This window comes from Columba livia, chromosome 5 (assembly GCF_036013475.1).
Source record: "Columba livia isolate bColLiv1 breed racing homer chromosome 5, bColLiv1.pat.W.v2, whole genome shotgun sequence".
Classification (NCBI taxonomy): domain Eukaryota; kingdom Metazoa; phylum Chordata; class Aves; order Columbiformes; family Columbidae; genus Columba; species Columba livia.
In genome coordinates, this window is record NC_088606.1 from 6,944,796 (window position 1) to 6,963,587 (window position 18,792).

General features: G+C 46.7%; 1 protein-coding gene across 3 annotated transcripts in view; it reads left to right on the forward strand.

Annotated features, from left to right (window-relative positions):
* Window positions 1-16,474, forward strand: part of PRKCH (protein kinase C eta) — a 121,473-nt gene extending 104,999 nt beyond the window's left edge. For all 3 annotated transcript variants that reach the window (XM_021292786.2, XM_065065840.1, XM_065065841.1), the window contains 2 exons: window positions 13,851-13,994; window positions 15,469-16,474. In XM_021292786.2, coding sequence (XP_021148461.2) covers window positions 13,851-13,994; window positions 15,469-15,615 — 291 coding nt within the window. In that variant the 3' untranslated portion in view covers window positions 15,616-16,474. The remainder of the gene's footprint in view (window positions 1-13,850; window positions 13,995-15,468) is intronic.
* Window positions 16,475-18,792: the final 2,318 nt, after the last annotated feature.

Consider the following 18,792-nt stretch of genomic DNA (forward strand, 5'->3'; position numbering starts at 1 on the left):
TGCCCCTCCAAAAAAGTTTCTCCATAGCCCTACCTGAATGCAGTCACAAGGAGTTTATGTCAGAGGAGCTATTGGGTCTGTGTCTTTAAAAGAAATTCTTTCAAATACTCTTGGCCATCAGCTGACAGAGTCACTGGTGTCTGATGATGAAGAGACTGTGAAAGAGAAATGTTGTGAGCATGCAGAGAGCAGAGATTGCTGCATCAGATCTTTTACGATGTGAGTGCAGCAGGAAATTGCTTTGTTACAGCATGTCCGAGTTCTGAGTTTGTAAATTGTCACTGACAAAATGTGTTCTAGCAAAGAGGGTGGCTTTCCAGGCAGCCAGAGGCTTTGGGACTCAGCTGAGTGAACTGCGAAATGAAATACAATCCTCTCATTTCCCGTAAGTGGGGATGGTATTTTGGCAGCGTGTTTCCTTCACTTCATGTATGACTTTCTCAAATGCAATCCAATCACACTGTCTTGCTCACAGTCAGGCTTAGCCAAAGGGGAGAATGAAGAGAGACAGTGAAAATCGGATCTCAAAAGTCGATGGTGTAATGGGAAGCAAATTCACAGGGAAAGCTGCAGGGATTTTCTTTTCCAAGTCTGGTTTCAGATGAGGAGAGAAGGACTAAGCCTATTGAGTCACTCCATGGACTGATGATCTGAAGTAGCAATGGTTGGCTCAGAGGTTTGGAAACTTGGATGTGCAATTGCAATTTAGCTGTTTTCACTCTCAGAGCCAGCTAACAGCAGGGGCTAGAAATCAGCTTCTCCCAAGGAAGCCTTTAGCGTTACTCTGCCTTCTGCACCCTGCATTTCTGACCTCCTGGCACAGCTGATTCTGCTGAAGCCGAGGGTGTTCCTTGGCATTTGTGTGCCAACCTCCAGGCTTAATGTGAGCTCTGAAACACTTCTGGCCTCACCGAAATCCCCGTTCCAAAAGTGAAGCTTAGACAACCCCATTTGTAGCTGGATATTTTAGGGACACAAATGAAACTAAAACCTGTTCTCCCTGCAGCAGATTAAAAACATGTATTTTGAAGAAAACGTTACTGGAGTTGGGAGTCCGGTTATGTCCCACTCCAAGTGGTTTTCACGTGAAAAATAAACTGGGCAAGAAGAGAGGAAGGTGAGAAGGAGCTTGGCTGTGGTTTGAGCACCCTGCACTCCCACCCAGCCCAGGTGGAACAGCACAGGGAATCCAAACACTGGTGGATTAGTGCAAAGGGGTTGAAAGGTGAGATTGCTCAGCTGAGAGCAAACATGACCTGTATTTTGGAGACAAATGATGTCAGCAACATGGTGCCAAACATGCAAAAGATAAACTTGATCTATTTTTCTAGAGAATAATAGCCTGGAAGTGACGCTGACTCAAAAGGCCAATACTCTGGTTTAGTGAACTCTGCTGCTTCACTTCTCCCCTCCAGATACCCCGGTACCCTCTGCGCCCCAACAACACCACTAAAATCTAACACATAGTCCCCACCACATCCCTATCTTTAGACTTTGCTCTTGCTGACTTGCCTAAAATCTGCTTTGGTCTGCCCTGTTAACATCAAGGGGCTGTTGTGTCTGCGAATCAGTGCTTCAGACTTGACCTCAGCGATAGTGATGCTCTGTGGGTCAGCAGGAGCCTGGTCCTGCTCTGATGACCTGTGATTTATGGACTCATTTTTGGCTGTTAGAGCACAAGGTGGGAAAACTGGGATTTCCTTCCCAACTTCTGCTAACAGCCAGGAAGGGGCTTCCATGGCTCTCAGGAGTAGCTGGAGGGGGAATGGCTAAATGTGCTATGGTTTAAATCCCCTTTGCCTACAGACAGCCTTGAAGCCTCATCTAGAAGTCCTGATCTACAAAGGAGAATCCTCTTTTCCTGTTCCTGTCAGCCCACATCACAGACTGAAACCCAGAAACTTTTCTGGGTTTTCTACTTAGTTTCTTAGGTTTTTTGGCTTGTTTGTACGGCTAGCCCACATGGTGATATTCAATACCGATGGCTTTCCAGCAGTGTAACTTATCCCCCTTTGCCAGGAGGCAGCACACACAGGTTTTTCTGGAGAGCAAGAAAAGGTCTCAGGAATGTTGCAGTGCAGACAGCAACCAGGCACTTCATCTTCAGTGGGAGAAAGGTATGGGGGCCTTTCCACAACAGCTCAGCTAATTTTAATCTTGTTAATTAACAAAGCCACTCAAAACTCTCTACAGAAGTTTGTCATTCCTTGGCTGCCCAGAAGAGCGCATATGAAGCCGCCTTAGGTCCCTCAGTCACTTGGGTAACCATCAGACACAAGGGACTTCCCCAGAAGGTACTTAATATAATGAGTAGTGCTCCACCAGCAATTTCTCTTGAGTTGCTGGGTGGAAGCCTGTGGATATTACTTCAAAATGTGAGCCAGTTCTACCTTAAAACAAGAGGGCACTGGTAGTGAATTGTAGAAATGCTTTGTGTATCCATATGCATACGTAGAAAAAAGTTGGATAGCAGTGGGGAAAGTATGTGTATGTATGTCTGGGTTTTCTTCTTCCCTGCATTTGCAAGTGATACTTAATGAGAAAAACTAAATCTACCACTGCTACTTCTGATGAAAGCAAGCCCATTGCTTCTCAGGAACTGAGAGTGATGGCTCCTAATGAGAGATAAATTTGATTATTATGTTTAAGTGTGGATGTGTGAGTTAAATCCAGGGCTTCCTGGGAAGTACAGAGTTTGGGTGGTTGCTTCTTGCCATTCTGAAGACATTCTGAGGAATTTGTGACAACCCATGTGGTCAGAGCACAGGGCAGTCCAGTCTGGCTGGGTGCAGAATAACAGCTCCAGCAGAGTCCTTGGACACTCGGGCTGTGCTGCACGAATTTACTGTAATGGGTTGAGAAGAAACAAGATTAGAGTGATACAGAAAATACATTTCCCTGGGGCACTCCAGCCAGGCCCAGCAGAAGGAGAGAAAGCAAAGTGAACACTGAGCTGCACTGCGGGAGGAGTGAACTACTCAGCCTAAGGGGATTGAACCAAGGTTGCTCAAAGCCTCGGTCAGGACCCCTCTTGCCTGTGCTGTGGCTTATTTTCAGAAAGACCACATCTGGAATATTGTGTCCAGTTCTGGGCCCCTCAGTTCCAGCAGGACAGGGAACTGCTGGAGAGAGTCCAGCGCAGAGCAACGAAGATGCTGAAGGGAGTGGAGCATCTCCCGTGTGAGGAAAGGCTGAGGGAGCTGGGGCTCTGGAGCTGCAGAAGAGGAGACTGAGGGGTGACCTCATTAATGTTTATAAATATGTAAAGGGTGAGTGTCATGAGGATGGAGCCAGGCTCTTCTCGGTGATAACCAGTGATAGGACAAGGGGAAATGGGTGCAAACTGGAACACAGGAGGTCCCACTTAAATATGAGAAGTAATTTCTTCACAATGAGGGTGACAGAGCCTGGAACAGACTGCCAAGGGAGGTTGTGGAGTCTCCTTCTGTGCAGACATTCAAACCCGCCTGGACACCTTCCTGTGTAACCTCATCTGTGTGTTCCTGCTCTGGCGGGGGGATTGCACTGGATGAGCTTTCGAGGTCCCTTCCAGTCCTGACATTCTGTGATTCTGTGGAAGGCTTTCTGGATGGTGAGTGCTCTGGGCTGAACCAGACTGACTGCACTGCTGTAAGCAACTTGAAAATGCCGTTAATGAGGAGAGTAGACAGAGGCTGCGGTTTTTACAGCAGATAGACTTAGAAGCAGGTTTTTAGCGTAATCAAAGCGAAGTTTGCCGTGACAGAAGAATGGAGGGGAAAGGGCTGGTTTTAGACTGCTGGCGGGGACGTCCAAGTTCAGGAGAGAGCTGGATGGTCCAAGCTGCCTCCTTGCTGCAGCTGCTCACCCCTGACATCAGCCTGGAGGTTGAGGTCTTCTGAACTTCAGAGAAGTTTGTTCTCTTCATACACAGCACTTGCTTGGGGTCAAACACCCCTGAATACTGGGAGGTCAGAACGGGCTGTCATCAGCTCAGATACCGCGGTGGGTGTCTGCACCCTCCCTGCATGCTGCAGCAAGCAGCACATGACTCAGAATACCTGGGCTGTGCTTTGCTTGGCACATCCAAGCGCAATCCACGTGTGCTTCCTGCTGCCTTTGTGCCTCACCTTCTCCCTAGATCCTGGGCGGTCAGTTTGGCCGCTGTGTGAGCCAGAACAAACCCCCCGTTTGTGCTGCCCCGTCCTCTCCTGAACACTTAAGGTGTGAAACGAGGCTGCCCAATGCTGGTGGTGCAAGGTACCTACATCTTTATGTCACTCTGCCCAAGGCACGTGTCTCTCCTTTGCATTTGCATTCTACAGATCTGAGCCAGGTTCTTTCTTTCCAAGGGACAGAAAAAGGTGGATAACTGTTTCACATGCAGTGCTGGAATAGCCAGAATGAACGTGTTTCTGAATGAACCAGATGCTGTGAGTATTTTTTAGACAAAGATGAAAAGGAACACCACAATGGTGGACTCGCTGAAATCAAAGAGGGAAGTAGATGATCTCACTGCTTTATCTTCAGAGCTGAGGCACCTAACAAAGGCAGATATTAAAAATGCCCTCAAATTTGCCAATAAATTATTCCCTTGGCATCTTTTCAGAGTAATCAGGCTCCATAAATCCTCTTGCACATTTTGATTAAGCTTTGGCTGTCAGAGTGAGGCCAATATTTAAATCTCTCTATGAAGCTCTATGCTGGATCTGTGTACACATTTTTCCTTTATTTTGTTTTTTAGAAACGCTTTCATCTTGCATTTCCTCATTGGCTCCTCTGCAGCAAAAGCAGAACTCCGGAGCCTGTCATTTCCCAACTGGGTAGGAGTTCTGCCGTTTTAAATGATCTGTTCTCTAGACCCTTTTTGCCATAAATGCACACTGTGGTGAAGTGACAAGGCTGTGCTTCACTGCAGATTGCCTTGTTACCTCCTTTGCCTGAGCTTGCATATCCATCTCTGTAACACGCTGCCTCTTACTCTTTGCCTCTTAATTCTCAAACAGCTTTCCCAGAGATTTTAATCTCTTCTGTCCATTGATCGCACTCATTCCTGAAGTGTTACTTTTCCCCACAGTAACATTCCCATGCTTCTGAATAATTATCTGTAAAAGAAAACTAAAGCCATCTCTATATACCTTGCCAAAGCTAAATTCATCATAGTCATTAGCTCTTTTACCTTTCTCTTTCAAATGGGTTGAAATTAGCTTCTTGTTTCAGTACGCAGCATGCAGGCTTGGATTTGCTTCATAACAAAAGCTCCTAACGCTGCCTGTTGTAATGTCAGGTGTGACTCATCCTCCTCTTTCCTGCCAGAGATGAAAAAAAAAAAAGAAATGAAGAAGACAACTTTTTCTCCCCTGCTTCTTTTTCTGCTTGCTCCTATGAAGAAGCAATTCCCATGGCCAAACCTAAAACTTGTGACCTGGGCTCACTTCTCTGCTCTGCCGCACATAAACTGTGATTATAGACCCTCAAAGGCATTTTGGTGAAGTACGCTGAAATATAATCTTGGCGGATGGCCCAAGGATTCGCTTGAGAGCCGGGGTCTGACCTGGAGATGGGGGTGATGGCTGGATGATGGGACCAGCTCTTGCAGTGCAACCGCAGCAGAGGGGTCCAGCCCGTCTGACTGGGTCTCAGCATCACTACAGGGGTAACAAATCTCTGGTCGTCCGAGCTGTTCAGGGCTGTAGGTCTTACTTGTCCTTCCAGCTTTGAGCTTTCTGACCTGCTGTATCTTTTCAGGAACTTTAAAGAATCTAAATACAACCAAGACCACAAAAAAGCTCCTTTGAAGTATTTTCCTGTGATTTTTTTCCCACTAATTGGCCTTTACAAGTTTGTCTGGGGCACTTTACTCTCCTTTATACTTGACCGTATGTAAATAGGCCACCCAGAGTTGTGTAATAGATTCCCTGTTCCTCTTGACAAGACAATCAGAAAAGGATTAATTGTTTTCCTGTGCAGCCCTAGGGAGATTTTGCCACTGCTTAAAATAATAGTGGGATCGTGCCCCCCGTCTGTTAATAAGTGTGGTGCTCATTCTCCCTCCCCATTTGTATTACTCTGATGTATTGATTTAGTAATTGACCTGCATATCCCCATGTTGTAGCTATAGTCCAACTGGGGTAATTTAAAAACAACAGCTGGAGTTTGAGACCGAGCGGTCAGTGACCCACGTGGGAACTGGCATTGGCTCATCAGTTCTGAAAACACAGACTTCTGGAGTGACATCTTGACTGAAACCTATGTTAAATATTCCATACATCTAATGACTAAAGTTAATTTCTGTTTATTATTATTTATTACAGGAATACCAAAGGCAGATACGTCAAAAATCACTGGCTATCATCAGGGGCCAATATGCATTTGATACTTGTGGCCTCTTCATTCTGGATTAGTGTTGATGAGTTATTGGTTGATGAGTGGGGAGAGGCAGGGATACAGGTAGATTTTGGCACAGAAAGGAAGTTTGTATCTATTCAGACAACATTTAATTCCTGTATTTTGGGCCAAGTTCTCTCCTGGTGATAGTCAGCGAAGTTACATCAGTTTACGCCTCCCGGAGATGTGGAGCCAGACGTGTCTATCCCACACGTGAGTTGCTCTGTCTACCTAGGTTTATTTTGCTGGTCTCTTGCTTAGTACTATTTGCAATACAGTTAATCCTTCTTGCTCCCTCGAGCTTTGACTGGGCAGCATCCAGCAGCCATTTCTACACTAGGGGGAAACGAGATCAAATTCATCTGCTTAATATCCATTGTACTGACATTTTGTCCTTCTTGCCTGTGGCTGGCATGTTAAACATGTGACTGCTGTCCTGCTTATTGTTACAGTCTTCTGGCTTTTGGGAACGGGGCTGAAGACTGGTTTTTACCTCCTTTCCCATTCCTTTTTTTATCCAGAAAAGGAAATAAAGGAGATCTCACACTCTCTTCCTCCCCAACTCCTTCAAATACTTTCAGGGCAGTCTTGTACTTCTGAGCCCTGGCACTGTGCTCACTGGACCTTCTCTGTACTGAAAGATCTCACCTCCTCACAGTGTTCTGTAGCCAGAACGCCAGCACAGGGGTAGAAGCACCCTGTGCATGTGTGGGTCACACTCTGGCTCAGCAGCGTGATGAATTGCCCTGGTACAAATCAGGGCTTTTAGCAAATGACCCTTCTGTGTGCAGGGTAGGAAGTCAAAACACCACATGGCCTCTAGTCATAGAATAGTTTGGGTTGGCAGGGACATCTTCACCAGCTCAGGTTGCTCAGAGCCCCGTCCAGCCTGGCCTGGGATGTCTCCAGGGATGGTTCATCCACCACCTCTCTGGCCAACCTGGGCCAGGCTCTCACCACCCTCAATGTAAAAAAATTCTTCCGCATGTCCAGCCTGAATCTCCCCTCCTTTAGTTTAAAACCATCACCCCTTGTCCTATTACAACAGATCCTGCTAAAAAGTCTGTCCCCATCTTTCTTATCGGCCCCTGTTCAGTACAGAAAGGCCACAATAAGGTCTCCCCACAGCCTTCTTTTCTCCAGGCTGAACAACCCCAACTCTTTCAGCCTGTCCTCACAACAGAGCTGGCTCATACCTGTGGCTGAATCACTGCAGTTTAAGTTACCAGCTACCAGCTGAGCTACTGTAAGTACGAGGACTTCCATGGGAGAGCTCTCTCACCACCCTGCTCCCAGCTGTGGAGCTTCAGCTGAAATTGGGCTCCCTCGGTCGCTGTAACCCACTTGTGTGTCTGAGCCCTGATTTGCTCTGGTATGGGGAGCAAGGCATGTTTGTGAGCATTGCCCCGGCAAGACTGTGATGATAGGTGATGGGAGACTTGCCCAAGAGAGCAAAAGAGAAGACTGGCTCAAAAGAACAGCTTTTCTATTAAAAAAAAAAAAAAGTCTCTCTACTATGCTAATGCTTCCTGGCTTCCAGTCATTAAAAATCATACAGACATTAACAGACGGAGCCGTAGAGCCATCTTTCTTCTCCTTTGTTCAGGGGTGGATGGAGGCTGATGAATCCCCAGACTGCGGGTTTGTTTGCCTTACGTAATAGGCGGCCAAACTGTCTTCAGCAACTGCAGCATTCAGTTGAGAGATTCATGGAGGGAAGCCTTAATTAGAGTAATTGCTCTATTTATATAACGATTCCCTTTTGTCTGAGATCAAATAGATCTTTGAGAAATCTTATTTCCTTTCGAGTTAATTTCTGCCCTGTTAGTTTAGCTCATGAATCTTAATGAAGATGAGCCTGTTGGGTATCTCCTGATCTCCCTGCTCTCCCTCCTTACTGGAGGGGAGACTGTGGGGTGATAAATCTCCTGTGCTACTGCTGATTTTCACTTTGGTAGCAACACAGGAGAAACACCAAGAGGCAGGAAGTGTTAATACCATGAAGAAGGAAATTATGCTTTCCTTTGATGGTTTGAGCTTGACTGTTGCGTTGTCACAATCCTGAATAGGGGTTCTCTGAGGCAAGTGTCATGATGGAGAGGAGGTGAGACTTAGGGTCTGCCATTGTATCTGTGACAGGCAGCCCTTGGGCTCCTGGCTAAATAAAGGGATTAATTTCTCAGGGTCTCTGTTCCCTGCTTGTAAGACAGGGGAGAGGTTCCATCTCTGCCATGTACTTGCACTTGAAAGATGAGCTGCTTGGGGGCAAGGTAAATACAGCCTGCCCAGGGCATCGAGTCGTGATGGGAGCTGGTGCATCTAAGACTTTCTTTAATACAAGAAATAACTGTTTCTTCCTCATCCAGATGGCTGGCTGTGTGAAAGGAATAGCTGAGGAGGACGTTGTATTCTTCTTCCTTCTGAGAAGGGATCTGGGCTTGTTGGTGTTTCTCTGGAATGTGACACAATTTCACGTAATCTAGTCACTGTAATATTATTCATGAAATTCATTATCCTGATGCAAATAGCACATATATGAGTTACGTAAAACCTATCAGGGATTCCAGTATTGAGAAAGGGAACTTGCAAATTCAAGGAAATTAATGCTTAGAAACATCTGTTTTGTGCAAACATCCCTTCACTGACTTCCAGACTGATTTGCAGACTCAGCCTCTTGAGACCAAAGTTGCGATGCTGCATGTGAGCAGCACTGGAGGAGTCTGGAGACCTGGAGCCCTTCCCAGCGTGGTCCAAGGCACGTAGTGGTTGAAGGGGGGGACCGGTGCAGGTCCCCTGCTCTCCATCACCTGCTCACGGGCTGAGCTCCCAGGGCTGACGCAGATTTTTCCCAGCGGTTGGCACTTCTACGTCTGCGTTTTTCCCTTGTAACTTCACGGGCCTTCTGCGGACTAATCTCCAGCTTTTAATTTCTTGTCATGGCTTGCTACGTTTTCTTTCAGTAGATGTTTTCAAATGATTTTGTGAAGTCATGTTTTTGGCTCATTCCAGCTGCTGGTTTTGGCTGCGATGCTGCTGAGAGGGGTTAGCTGAGGTCGGTGAGAGCCTCACTCAAGTTTGCTGCTTGGCAAACTGTTGCAGCCCAAAGTGACCCAGTCTGTGGATGCTCCCAAGGGGCTCTTTACACCAGGAATGGAATAATTACTCACAGCTGGATGTGACCACAGGGTGAGGGCTTGACTGGCTCAAGTTTAGGATTGATAGTCTTGCTATTGGTTTTGCTGGGAGGCATCTTAGATTTGAGTGATTATGTGGATTTTTTTTTGCTCAGGAACATCTCTAGTTTGGTGTCTTGTTGTTACTGTTGAATTTTTTTTTCTCTGTGTTTCCTCACCGGGCTCTGTGTGCTAAAAGCTGAGATTCATGGTGAATTCTTAATTATCGTACAAACTTAGAGATACTCAGTAAACACAAGGAGATGACATCTTGCCACAAAAAAATTTCTGCTGAACATCTTACCACCTGCAAAAACATTGTTGGGTTGTGCTTGGAAGGACATTTAGGGCTTTCCAACCTGGGAAGCAGGAGTCCATCTCACTGTGGCCTTACAGTGGATGCCAGGAGCAGCCAACACTTTGTAAGACATTTTCCAGCTGTTTCAGAAGATTGCCGAAGGGATCTGGTGAAAGATCAGCTGCGTTTCCAAAATCCTTTCCCCTGCGCAGCCTGCTCGTGTGCAGAGGGCAGCATCTGGGTGCTCGGGGCACCCAGCTTCACCCTTCCTGCCGCAGAAATGCCTCTTACGCGGTTGGAGACCTGAGTACGGGCTCCAGCTACTTATTTCAGAGATGAAGGCTGAGCTTGTAATTAAGTTGCTCAGAAATCCCAGGTCCTTTGTTTGCTTTGCTAGAAGTGCCATCAGATAGTGGAGGCGGCATGAGATGGGCTGTCAAATGCTACCCTATAGCAGCTGAGAAATGTCAGTATGGCCTGAGGCAGAGAAAGAGAAGGATTCATGGGCTTTTGAGAGGTCAGTATAGTCTTTTGTTTTTTTCCTGGCAACATTTCATCCATTTCTTTGCCAGTGCAATAATTTCTGGTGAATTCCAACAGTGTTTGAGAGGGTTAGTTATTCATTTTGGTGGAAACTGTCTTAAAAAAAATTCCTTTTATTTTACATACCTCTTACAGTAAGGCAAGTAACTCTGTTCCAGTGCAAAGTATCAGTACTGTCTCTGTTGGAGTCACTGCTTGCAGGTCTGCTTTTCAGGCAGATTGCCAGATAAAGACTGGAGCCCCTTCCCAGAGAAAACACCCCACCATCACCAGCCTGTGATGGACCAACTGTTTCCAAAACTCACCAGGAGATTTTACATAAGGGAACAGCAGCCATGGCCAATCTCTCGTTTTCTGTCGCAGCCCCTGGGTGCAGAGGAGTGTGAACATCCGCAGGCTGAGTAACCTGCAGGGATGCTGTGGCTGCCCAGAGCACAGGAACATATTTCATGTACTGCACGATGATGCTTAAATAAAACATTTTCAGTGCCTGTTCCCATGCACAGATGCAACTGAGAGGTCTCAACACACCACACAATATGTTTATCAGGTATGTAAGTTAACGATAAGAGACAGACTATCCTTTGAAATAATATTCCACCCTTTTGTTGTAGCAGATTGGGGTGAGTTTGCCATGGAAAGGAGGCCTCTTCATGCTGCGTTGATGCTCTTTTTGGATTGTATGACTTATACTCACTTTTGAGGTCCTGCTAGCCTGCGTTAGGCACTTGCAGTGTCTGCAAAACCTTGTCCAGAGTGGTTTATAGTGCTGGTGGATCACTTAATCCCTTAGTACCCTTGTGCCTTCAAAGCCCTGTTTTTACAGAGCAAGAAAAGCAGCAGTGCTGAGCTCAGGCCTGACAGCTGGGGAAGATGCTGCTTGGTGGGGTGTCCTGTGGGTCAGCTCACTCCTGTCAGAGGCAAGGATTAGTTCAGAGGGGTTTTGTGGCAGCCCAGCATCATTCTCAGCAGCCAGCCAGGGGGACGTGTCCCAGCAGTGGGTGAATTTGAAGCCTTCACTTTCTTCCTGCCTCCTTTGGACACCAAACATTGGGGTAGATGGTGCCTAGAGTTACCCAACTTAGGTTTCTCAATCTGTGGGTCCAATGCTGGTTGAACCCGAACAGTTGTCTTTTGAATGTTATGCTTTGCTCTTTCAGAGCTCAAAACAGCCCACCTCAAGGGATGACCCTTGGCTAATCCTCATTGTCCCAGCAAAAAGGGTGTTTTAAGCAGCCAGGAATGCATTTATGTTGGCTCTCGGCTTGTTGCATCGGATGCCTTCACTTGGTGCAATTTTGGCATCTTGTGGACCAAAACAAGCGAACGGGAATGTAAACACACTTTTATATCCCAGGACTCTGCTGGTCTGGGAATGGGCAGCCCAGTTTAGGTTTTGGTCTTATATGGTTGAGCATGAATGGGAACCCTAGCAGAGCATGTTACCAGCCCTTTTCAGAGATTTATCTGCTTTCATGATTGCTCTTTTTTTTTCCCCTCCTGATTTAGCAGAAGCTTCCTGGTCTAATGGAGGTGGTGGTAGGTCAAGAGCCAGGAGACACGGGATTTATTCCCAGCTCTCCTTCTCTTTATGTTGTGTTTTGGGACTGTTTTGGTCTATACCACTCCCAGCAGCAGCAAGCTCTGATCTTGTTTGATCTTTCTAGCTGTTCCAGCAATGCAAATAAGAGCTGGTGAGGTGCAGATACCTATCTGTGGGGACAAAGAAGCTGGGCAGGGATTTTCTAAAGAAAGATGGGGCTGCTGAGAGATTTCTGACCTGCTTTGCAAACCAAAGAAGTTTAGCTTGAGACTTGCAAAGGCTTGTCTGAATCAGGTCTCTCTGAGATTTTGGCTTGACCCATTTCTGGTTTGGAAACCAAGCTGTTGTCTGGGGATCGTTATCCCACAGAAGTTTTGGGGCAGAGTCTCTTGGGAAACAAATTGTGTTTGGGTTCTCCTGGTAGAAAGGGAGAAAAACAGGTTGAAATGGTTGGGGAGACAGAGGAGTTGTGCTTGTCCTTGGGCCTGACCCTGGAAATGCTGCATAACTGAGAGCGGAAGAGTCCTCAGAAGCAGCTGCCATGTTGGCTTTGCTCCTGTCCCGGTGACTGCTCTTAGAAATCTGGACGCGCTCAGCAGCTCTTTCCACTGACGTTTTGGGGTGGGATGGTGGAAAACAGTTCTGCCATAGGGAATCTGGCAGTCTTCTTTCTTCTCCTCATCATCTCTCTAGGTAGAGAATGACTAGATCTTTTATCCACTCGTCCTAGGAGGATTTGTACCTTCTGAAAAGCTCCTGCAGTCAGAATGAAGTTGGTCTCTCACTGCACCTCCTCTTCTTTTCATTTCCCCATTGCTCAGATGCAGCAGACTTGGTCATTTCTGAAACAGTGACCGATTGTCTGGTTTGGCTGGTTCAGCTGTTTGCTAAACATAATGCTCTTTCATCTTCAAGGAAATCGTCTGGACACCTCCTTGTTTCAATAGGCAAATAAAAGCAGCTTTTTTCACAGTTCAAACATAACCTGATTTCTCCAATGAATTAGAAATACTTGAGGCGAGGGGTAAGATCAGTTTTTACTGAATTTTTAAGAACTAGATTCCTAAATTAACAAGCCAACTAGCACTTTTCCTGCCTGGGGAAAGGATTCCCCTCCTCCTTCAATATTTCCCTTCCCCCTAAGAAACATCCACAACACTCACACTTCATCATTCTTGTCGGGACGTAAAGGGCGCCCGCCACGGCCCTCCCGCGCCGTGTGCATGATGTACGGCTTTGCTTATTGCTCCCTGGCAAATCAGAGCACTTTGACTGAGATTTCTTTTCACTGGTGGCAGAGTAAAAATGTTACAAAAAGAAAGCCTCTTTATAGAGTTTCACCAGCAAGAGAGGAGATGGTCACCTGTCTGCTCTCCTTTGTCTGGGGCTTGGGGGGCTCAAAAAGCCCCAGCCTTGAAAAGCCAGTGCCTTGCTCATTTTCCTCTGTTTCCCGAGACGACAGGAAGGAAAGTGTAGGCTTCTGGCTGCGCTTCAGCAGGCTGAGGTTTAGGAAAAAGGCACAGCTCAGGACTGACTCCAGTCCAAAGCCTGGCTGGCTGGTGAGCAGCATTTGAGAGTGAGCTTGTATTCCTGAGAAATTAATATAGAAATGAATAACCACCAAAACCACTGTGCAACATCTATAATATTGCAAACGATGCAACTCAGCTTTCTTATTTTGGTAACCAAGGATTTGACCAAAAGAAAAGGGACCAAGGAGAAATACACCCCAACTTCTTCCTCTAGAGAATGAGTCAAGTTCCTTGCATGCAGTTCCAGTACAATGAAATTGAGAAGTCTGGCCAGCAACTGGGTTCAACAGGAAAGCTGAGGACAAGCTTTTGTGCGACTGCTAATAGGTCCCTCTCCCGTGGCTCTGCCGGATGGGAGGAAACAAACAGTCTTTTTTGTTGTTGTTATTTTGCAGTTCATGACAAAGAACCCCAACATGCGGCTGGGCAGCCCGGGGCTGGGCGGCGAGAGCGCGATTCTGCGGCACCCCTACTTCAAAGATCTGGACTGGGACCTGCTGAACCAGCGTCAGATGGAGCCACCGTTCAGGCCCCGAATTGTACGTGGGAAGGAGGGCGGGGGGAAGGGATTCCTGTTTGTTTGGGTTTTTTTTTCCTCTTCTGGGCTGTCTAAGCAGGTTTATTACCATGAGACAGGAAAGGAGGTGAAGGGGGCGCAACCTTGACACAAAAAGCCCTGAGCCAGGAGGTGAGGTCTCTGGTCTTGGCTTGGCTGCTGGTTGGGTACCTGATGTTATACAGGTCACTTTTCCTCTCCATGCTGGGTTTTCAAAGGCAGCCCAGCCAAAAGATGCAGGTTTGTAAAAGCAACTGCAGCAGATTAGGCACCTAACAACCCTTTCCCTTGCCCTAAACATAAAACAGTGTAAGTAATCTTCATCCTGGCTGTTCCAGCCAACCCTTCACAACTGGGCTGTGTCTCTTGTCTCGCTGTCTGTTCCATACCCAGCACAGTATTCCCTACTCAGGACGTTATCAGCTGAGTGGTTCGGATGGCAGACAGGCTGCAAAGGACACTGCTGCTCCTTTTCCTAGTGGTCCTACACAGCCCTAAGGATGCTCTGTGATAGGAGAGTGCTGCTCTCCATGGAAAGCCTGCCCAAGGTTGTCTCTGTGGCTTCCTTGCCTCTGAAATTGTCACGTGGAGTGGCTTTGTCTCATGCTGTGGTCACTCTGCAAGCTCTTAGTGGCAACAATCAACCCAGTCCTGCTCTGTGGAGATCGCTGGGTGCAGGATCAGGCACTCAGGGAAGCTGTGGCAGCTCAAGATCGGGCTCTTGTGTTGTTTCTTGTCCTGACTCAAAGGCCACGGGAGCCTACTTACTGCAGCATGAGCCAGACAGGATCTGGGAACATTAGGCTTCAGTGTCAACAAAACATCTTGTTCTGGGTGCAGGAAAAACACATGCTGTGTCAAAATGTGCCACAAACCCAGTTTGTGTGTGTGCATTGTAAACAGTCCCACTTTATGGCATGAAGGAAGGAATCCAGCACCTGGAGCTAAGCCATTTGTCTTCCCACGGCCCAGTAATTCATTATTTTGCAAGTTTAATGGCTTGCGCATAGAGGAGTGTACACCCCCCCACACACCCTGCAAAAAACCCAGCAGATAAGGAGGGACTGTGTGGAGTCAGCTAAATGGAAGCATGGCTGATAACTGCTTTGAATGGCTTGGTCTGTGCTGCCACTTGAGGAAAGGAACTGATTTATGTGCCCTGCCCTGCCCTGTCAGGAGAGGCAACTCATCAGAGGTGGTGTGAGTTAAATCAGAGGGGGGAGTTCCCTGTCAGAAGCCACAGAGGCTCCAAAAGGCTTTGCACTGATAGAGGCTCTGTGGGGGCACCCAGCTGCTCCTGGTCCAACCCCAGAAAAAGCTTTCAGTAAGCCCAGCCTGGGTTGTGGAAGTTGACAGCTCATTGCGCTCAAGACTAGACTAGACTAGATGCAGAGCGAGGATCAAGCAGATGATACATACATTTAACATCTCTTTCCTTTGCCTTTTCTGTTTGACAGAAATCCAAAGATGACGTGAGCAACTTTGATCCAGATTTTATAAAAGAGGAGCCCATTCTGACTCCCATTGAAGAAGGAATTCTTCCGATGATAAACCAAGATGAATTTAGAAACTTTTCGTTCACAAGCCCAGAACTGCAGCAATAGCTACGGCTCTGGGGAAGGGCTGCTGAGACGACTGGGAGGAAAAGAAAACCAAGTTTACCAGAAATTTCACTCTCAAAGAGTAACAGTGCACTGACTTTAGACGATTCAGCAGCACCACTGTCAACATTACCTTAATGTGAAACTGAAACCTTCCTGTGTTTATAGGATTTATGCAGCTCTCGGATCAAATATTGACAGGGGTGGAACAAACACGATGTTGTAAATAGCTGATGCAGATAGAGAATTGAATGCTGAGCTAGTTGGCTCAGCCTGAATGTCGCTGCTTGCAGTGGATTGGAGGAGTCAGCATGAGCATGAAACAAGTGTCTTGCAGCCCTGAGCCAAACAGACTTGTTACAGTTTCGATTGTTTGCAAGACTATTTTGAGGAGTCCCAGCATTGTCCGGCATTTTGGAGCCATGATCCAGCATCCCATGGCCTGACTGAACCAGATGCTCCTACTGACTTTACCTGTTTCTGCAGTATTTATTTCTTTCTGAAGGACAAATGGCTCTCTTTGCCACTGTTTAGGTTTCTGTGTGAAATATTCCATTGTGCCGACTAGCAGAAGGAAAAAAAGCAAATGCTCTATGCCCCACACAGATTCTTCCAAGTCAAAGGGAAGTCATGTGCTCATAGTGTTTTACTGTTTGTGCGATATGAAAAGTTTTAGTGTTTGCATTCTGTGAAATGCCTTTTTACATCATGCATCTTCAATGCTCCTTTCTTTGCCTCCCAGCTGTTTTCAACTATAATATAACTTGTAAAACCTTACTGTTTATTTAGGCCCATTCTATTTAATTATGCTATACAGACCCCCTTTTGTGGCTTTAGTGCCCATTAAAATTTTGATCCAAAATGGTAGTGCTTAAATTATTTGCAGCATTATTGTGATGGGAGCCACAGAGCTGGTAAACTGCTTGAAAGCAGAGTCGTCAACCAACAGGTAATACAAAAGGACAACTTTCTCCTAAGAGAGCAACAAACCTTATCTAAGAAATAGGGTGACTTGGATTGGTTTGGATTTAAGGGCTTATGACTCACAGGGCACTTCTTATCAGCCGCAGCCTCAAGCCTCTGCTACAGACAGACTGAGACTAATTTTCAGTGCAGTTTGTAGAAACCAGACACTCCAGGAGGTGGTTCTGTGCCGTCCCCGCTTTTCTGGAAGCTGAATGATTTTTCTGTAGCCCCATGGCACCCCTTTGCACTCCTTGCGGGGCCTGGAGCTGTATGTCAGGATTATAGCCTTTTCCTTGGGCATAGAAGAATTACTGGAGAAGATGAAGGATTTCAAACCTCTTGCAAAACAGATCATGTTTGTATAGTGCTAATCACATGCTTTAGCTTGAGATAAGGGTGATATATACAGCAGAGGGACACTTCTGCACTGACCTTGCACTGCTGAAACTGTGGAGGTGACGCAGGGAAGCATAAGCCTTTGTCAAGGAAATTACACAGGCTCAACCTCTGTTACAGCAGAGACCAAACAGTGAGTATGTGCTCACCTGCTGCGAGACCAAGTTGGAAATAAGAAATCAAAGCTGAGATCTACATACAGGTGACACCCGTTCCCACCCAAGCCCTCTCTACTTGACTGAGTCCCTTTTACCCCTAAACCATCTGCTGAACTGTTCAACAGGTGGGGCTCGGGTTCATTTACCCCTGGACTCTTCTTGCCTTTGTGCTTGTGTGCTACACCAGTTTTCCCTCTTTCTTTCCTGTATCCTGTCTTTCATATAAGCACAGCTTCATCCTCTGGTCTCCTCTCCCTTCCCTTGGTATCTTCTGGCCACAAGGCAACCAGCCAGCGTCTCATCTCTTTGCTAGTCTGTAGATACCCAGCTCCTTCTAAGCAGGGCAAGAGGGGAGGAAAGGTTGCATAGTACAAGTGGGAGAAGGAAGAGCCAATATCCAGAAAAATTATCAAGAACCAGTCCTGCAGGGAAGTTTGAACTGCTTTCCCTTATAGGAAGAAAAGGTACAGGGATGATGGCATTTGCATGGGGGGGCTACTGTGGCATCTTATTCACGTGTGAATTAAGCATAGTGTTCACCTGTCTGGTGCAGACATGGCCATAGGCAACTCCTGACTCCATTTCCCACTCGGTTTCCCAGTGTTATGACTGCAGCAGTGCTCGCCTGGCAAGGGCTAAGTGCAGCTAAACTGTCTGGAGAGAGTGGGAGCACCAAAACTTTCTATGAATTTTGTGTTGACAGCTTTTTGACTCTCCCACTGTTGAGGATTATGAACAGCCTCTCCTTCTCTGGAGATCAGTTCAGGAGAACAGTAAGTGATACACATTTTTTTGCCAGCATGTTGGTATCATCCCAGGGTTTTGTTGGTTGTATTATTCCTCGGGCTCTGGAGGCCTTCTGGACTGATTCCTGCTGGAGAAGCTAGTGCTGTAGTGTTGCCTTCAGCATCAAAATGTGATTGCATCTCCATGGCCCCAGAGTCCGAGCAGCTTTGCTTACACCACTGACAGTATGAAGTGTGGAATATTCACCTTTGGAGACTTACTGGTGTAGCGATACCCACCAATTCGTGTCCTGAAAGCTTGGGGAATGGAAACTAAGACTCCTATATAGATGCTCTGTTAGTATTTTCATGAATTGTAAATTAGAAAGCTTGTTTATCACTGGAAGATATAAAATATTGTCTAAGGACACCCTGGGGAGCAGAAAAAGCTTCTGCCTTGGCCAGCCAGTACCTGCTTTGGCTCAGGGATTGCTGGCTTGACGGGGCAGGGATTGAATCATAGAACACTGGGTTGGAAGTGCCCTCAAGGATCATCTGGTCCAACCTTTCTTGGCAAAAAAAGATGATTAAGGGAGTGGAGCATCTCCCTTATGAGGAAAGGCTGAGGGAGCTGGGGCTCTTTAGCTTGGAGGAGAGGAGACTGAGGGGTGACCTTATTAATGTTTACAAATATATAAAGGGTGAGTGTCAGGAGGATGGAGCCAGGCTCTTCTCCATGATGACCAATGGTAAGACAAGGGGTAAGGCGTTCAAACTGGAACACAGGAGGTCCCACTTAAAGTTGAGAAGAAACTTCTTCTCAGTGAGGGTGACAGAACAGTGGAACAGGCTGCCCAGGGAGGTTGTGGAGTCATCTTCTCTGCAGACGTTCAAACCCACCTGGATGTGTTCCTGTGTAACCTCATCTGCGTGTT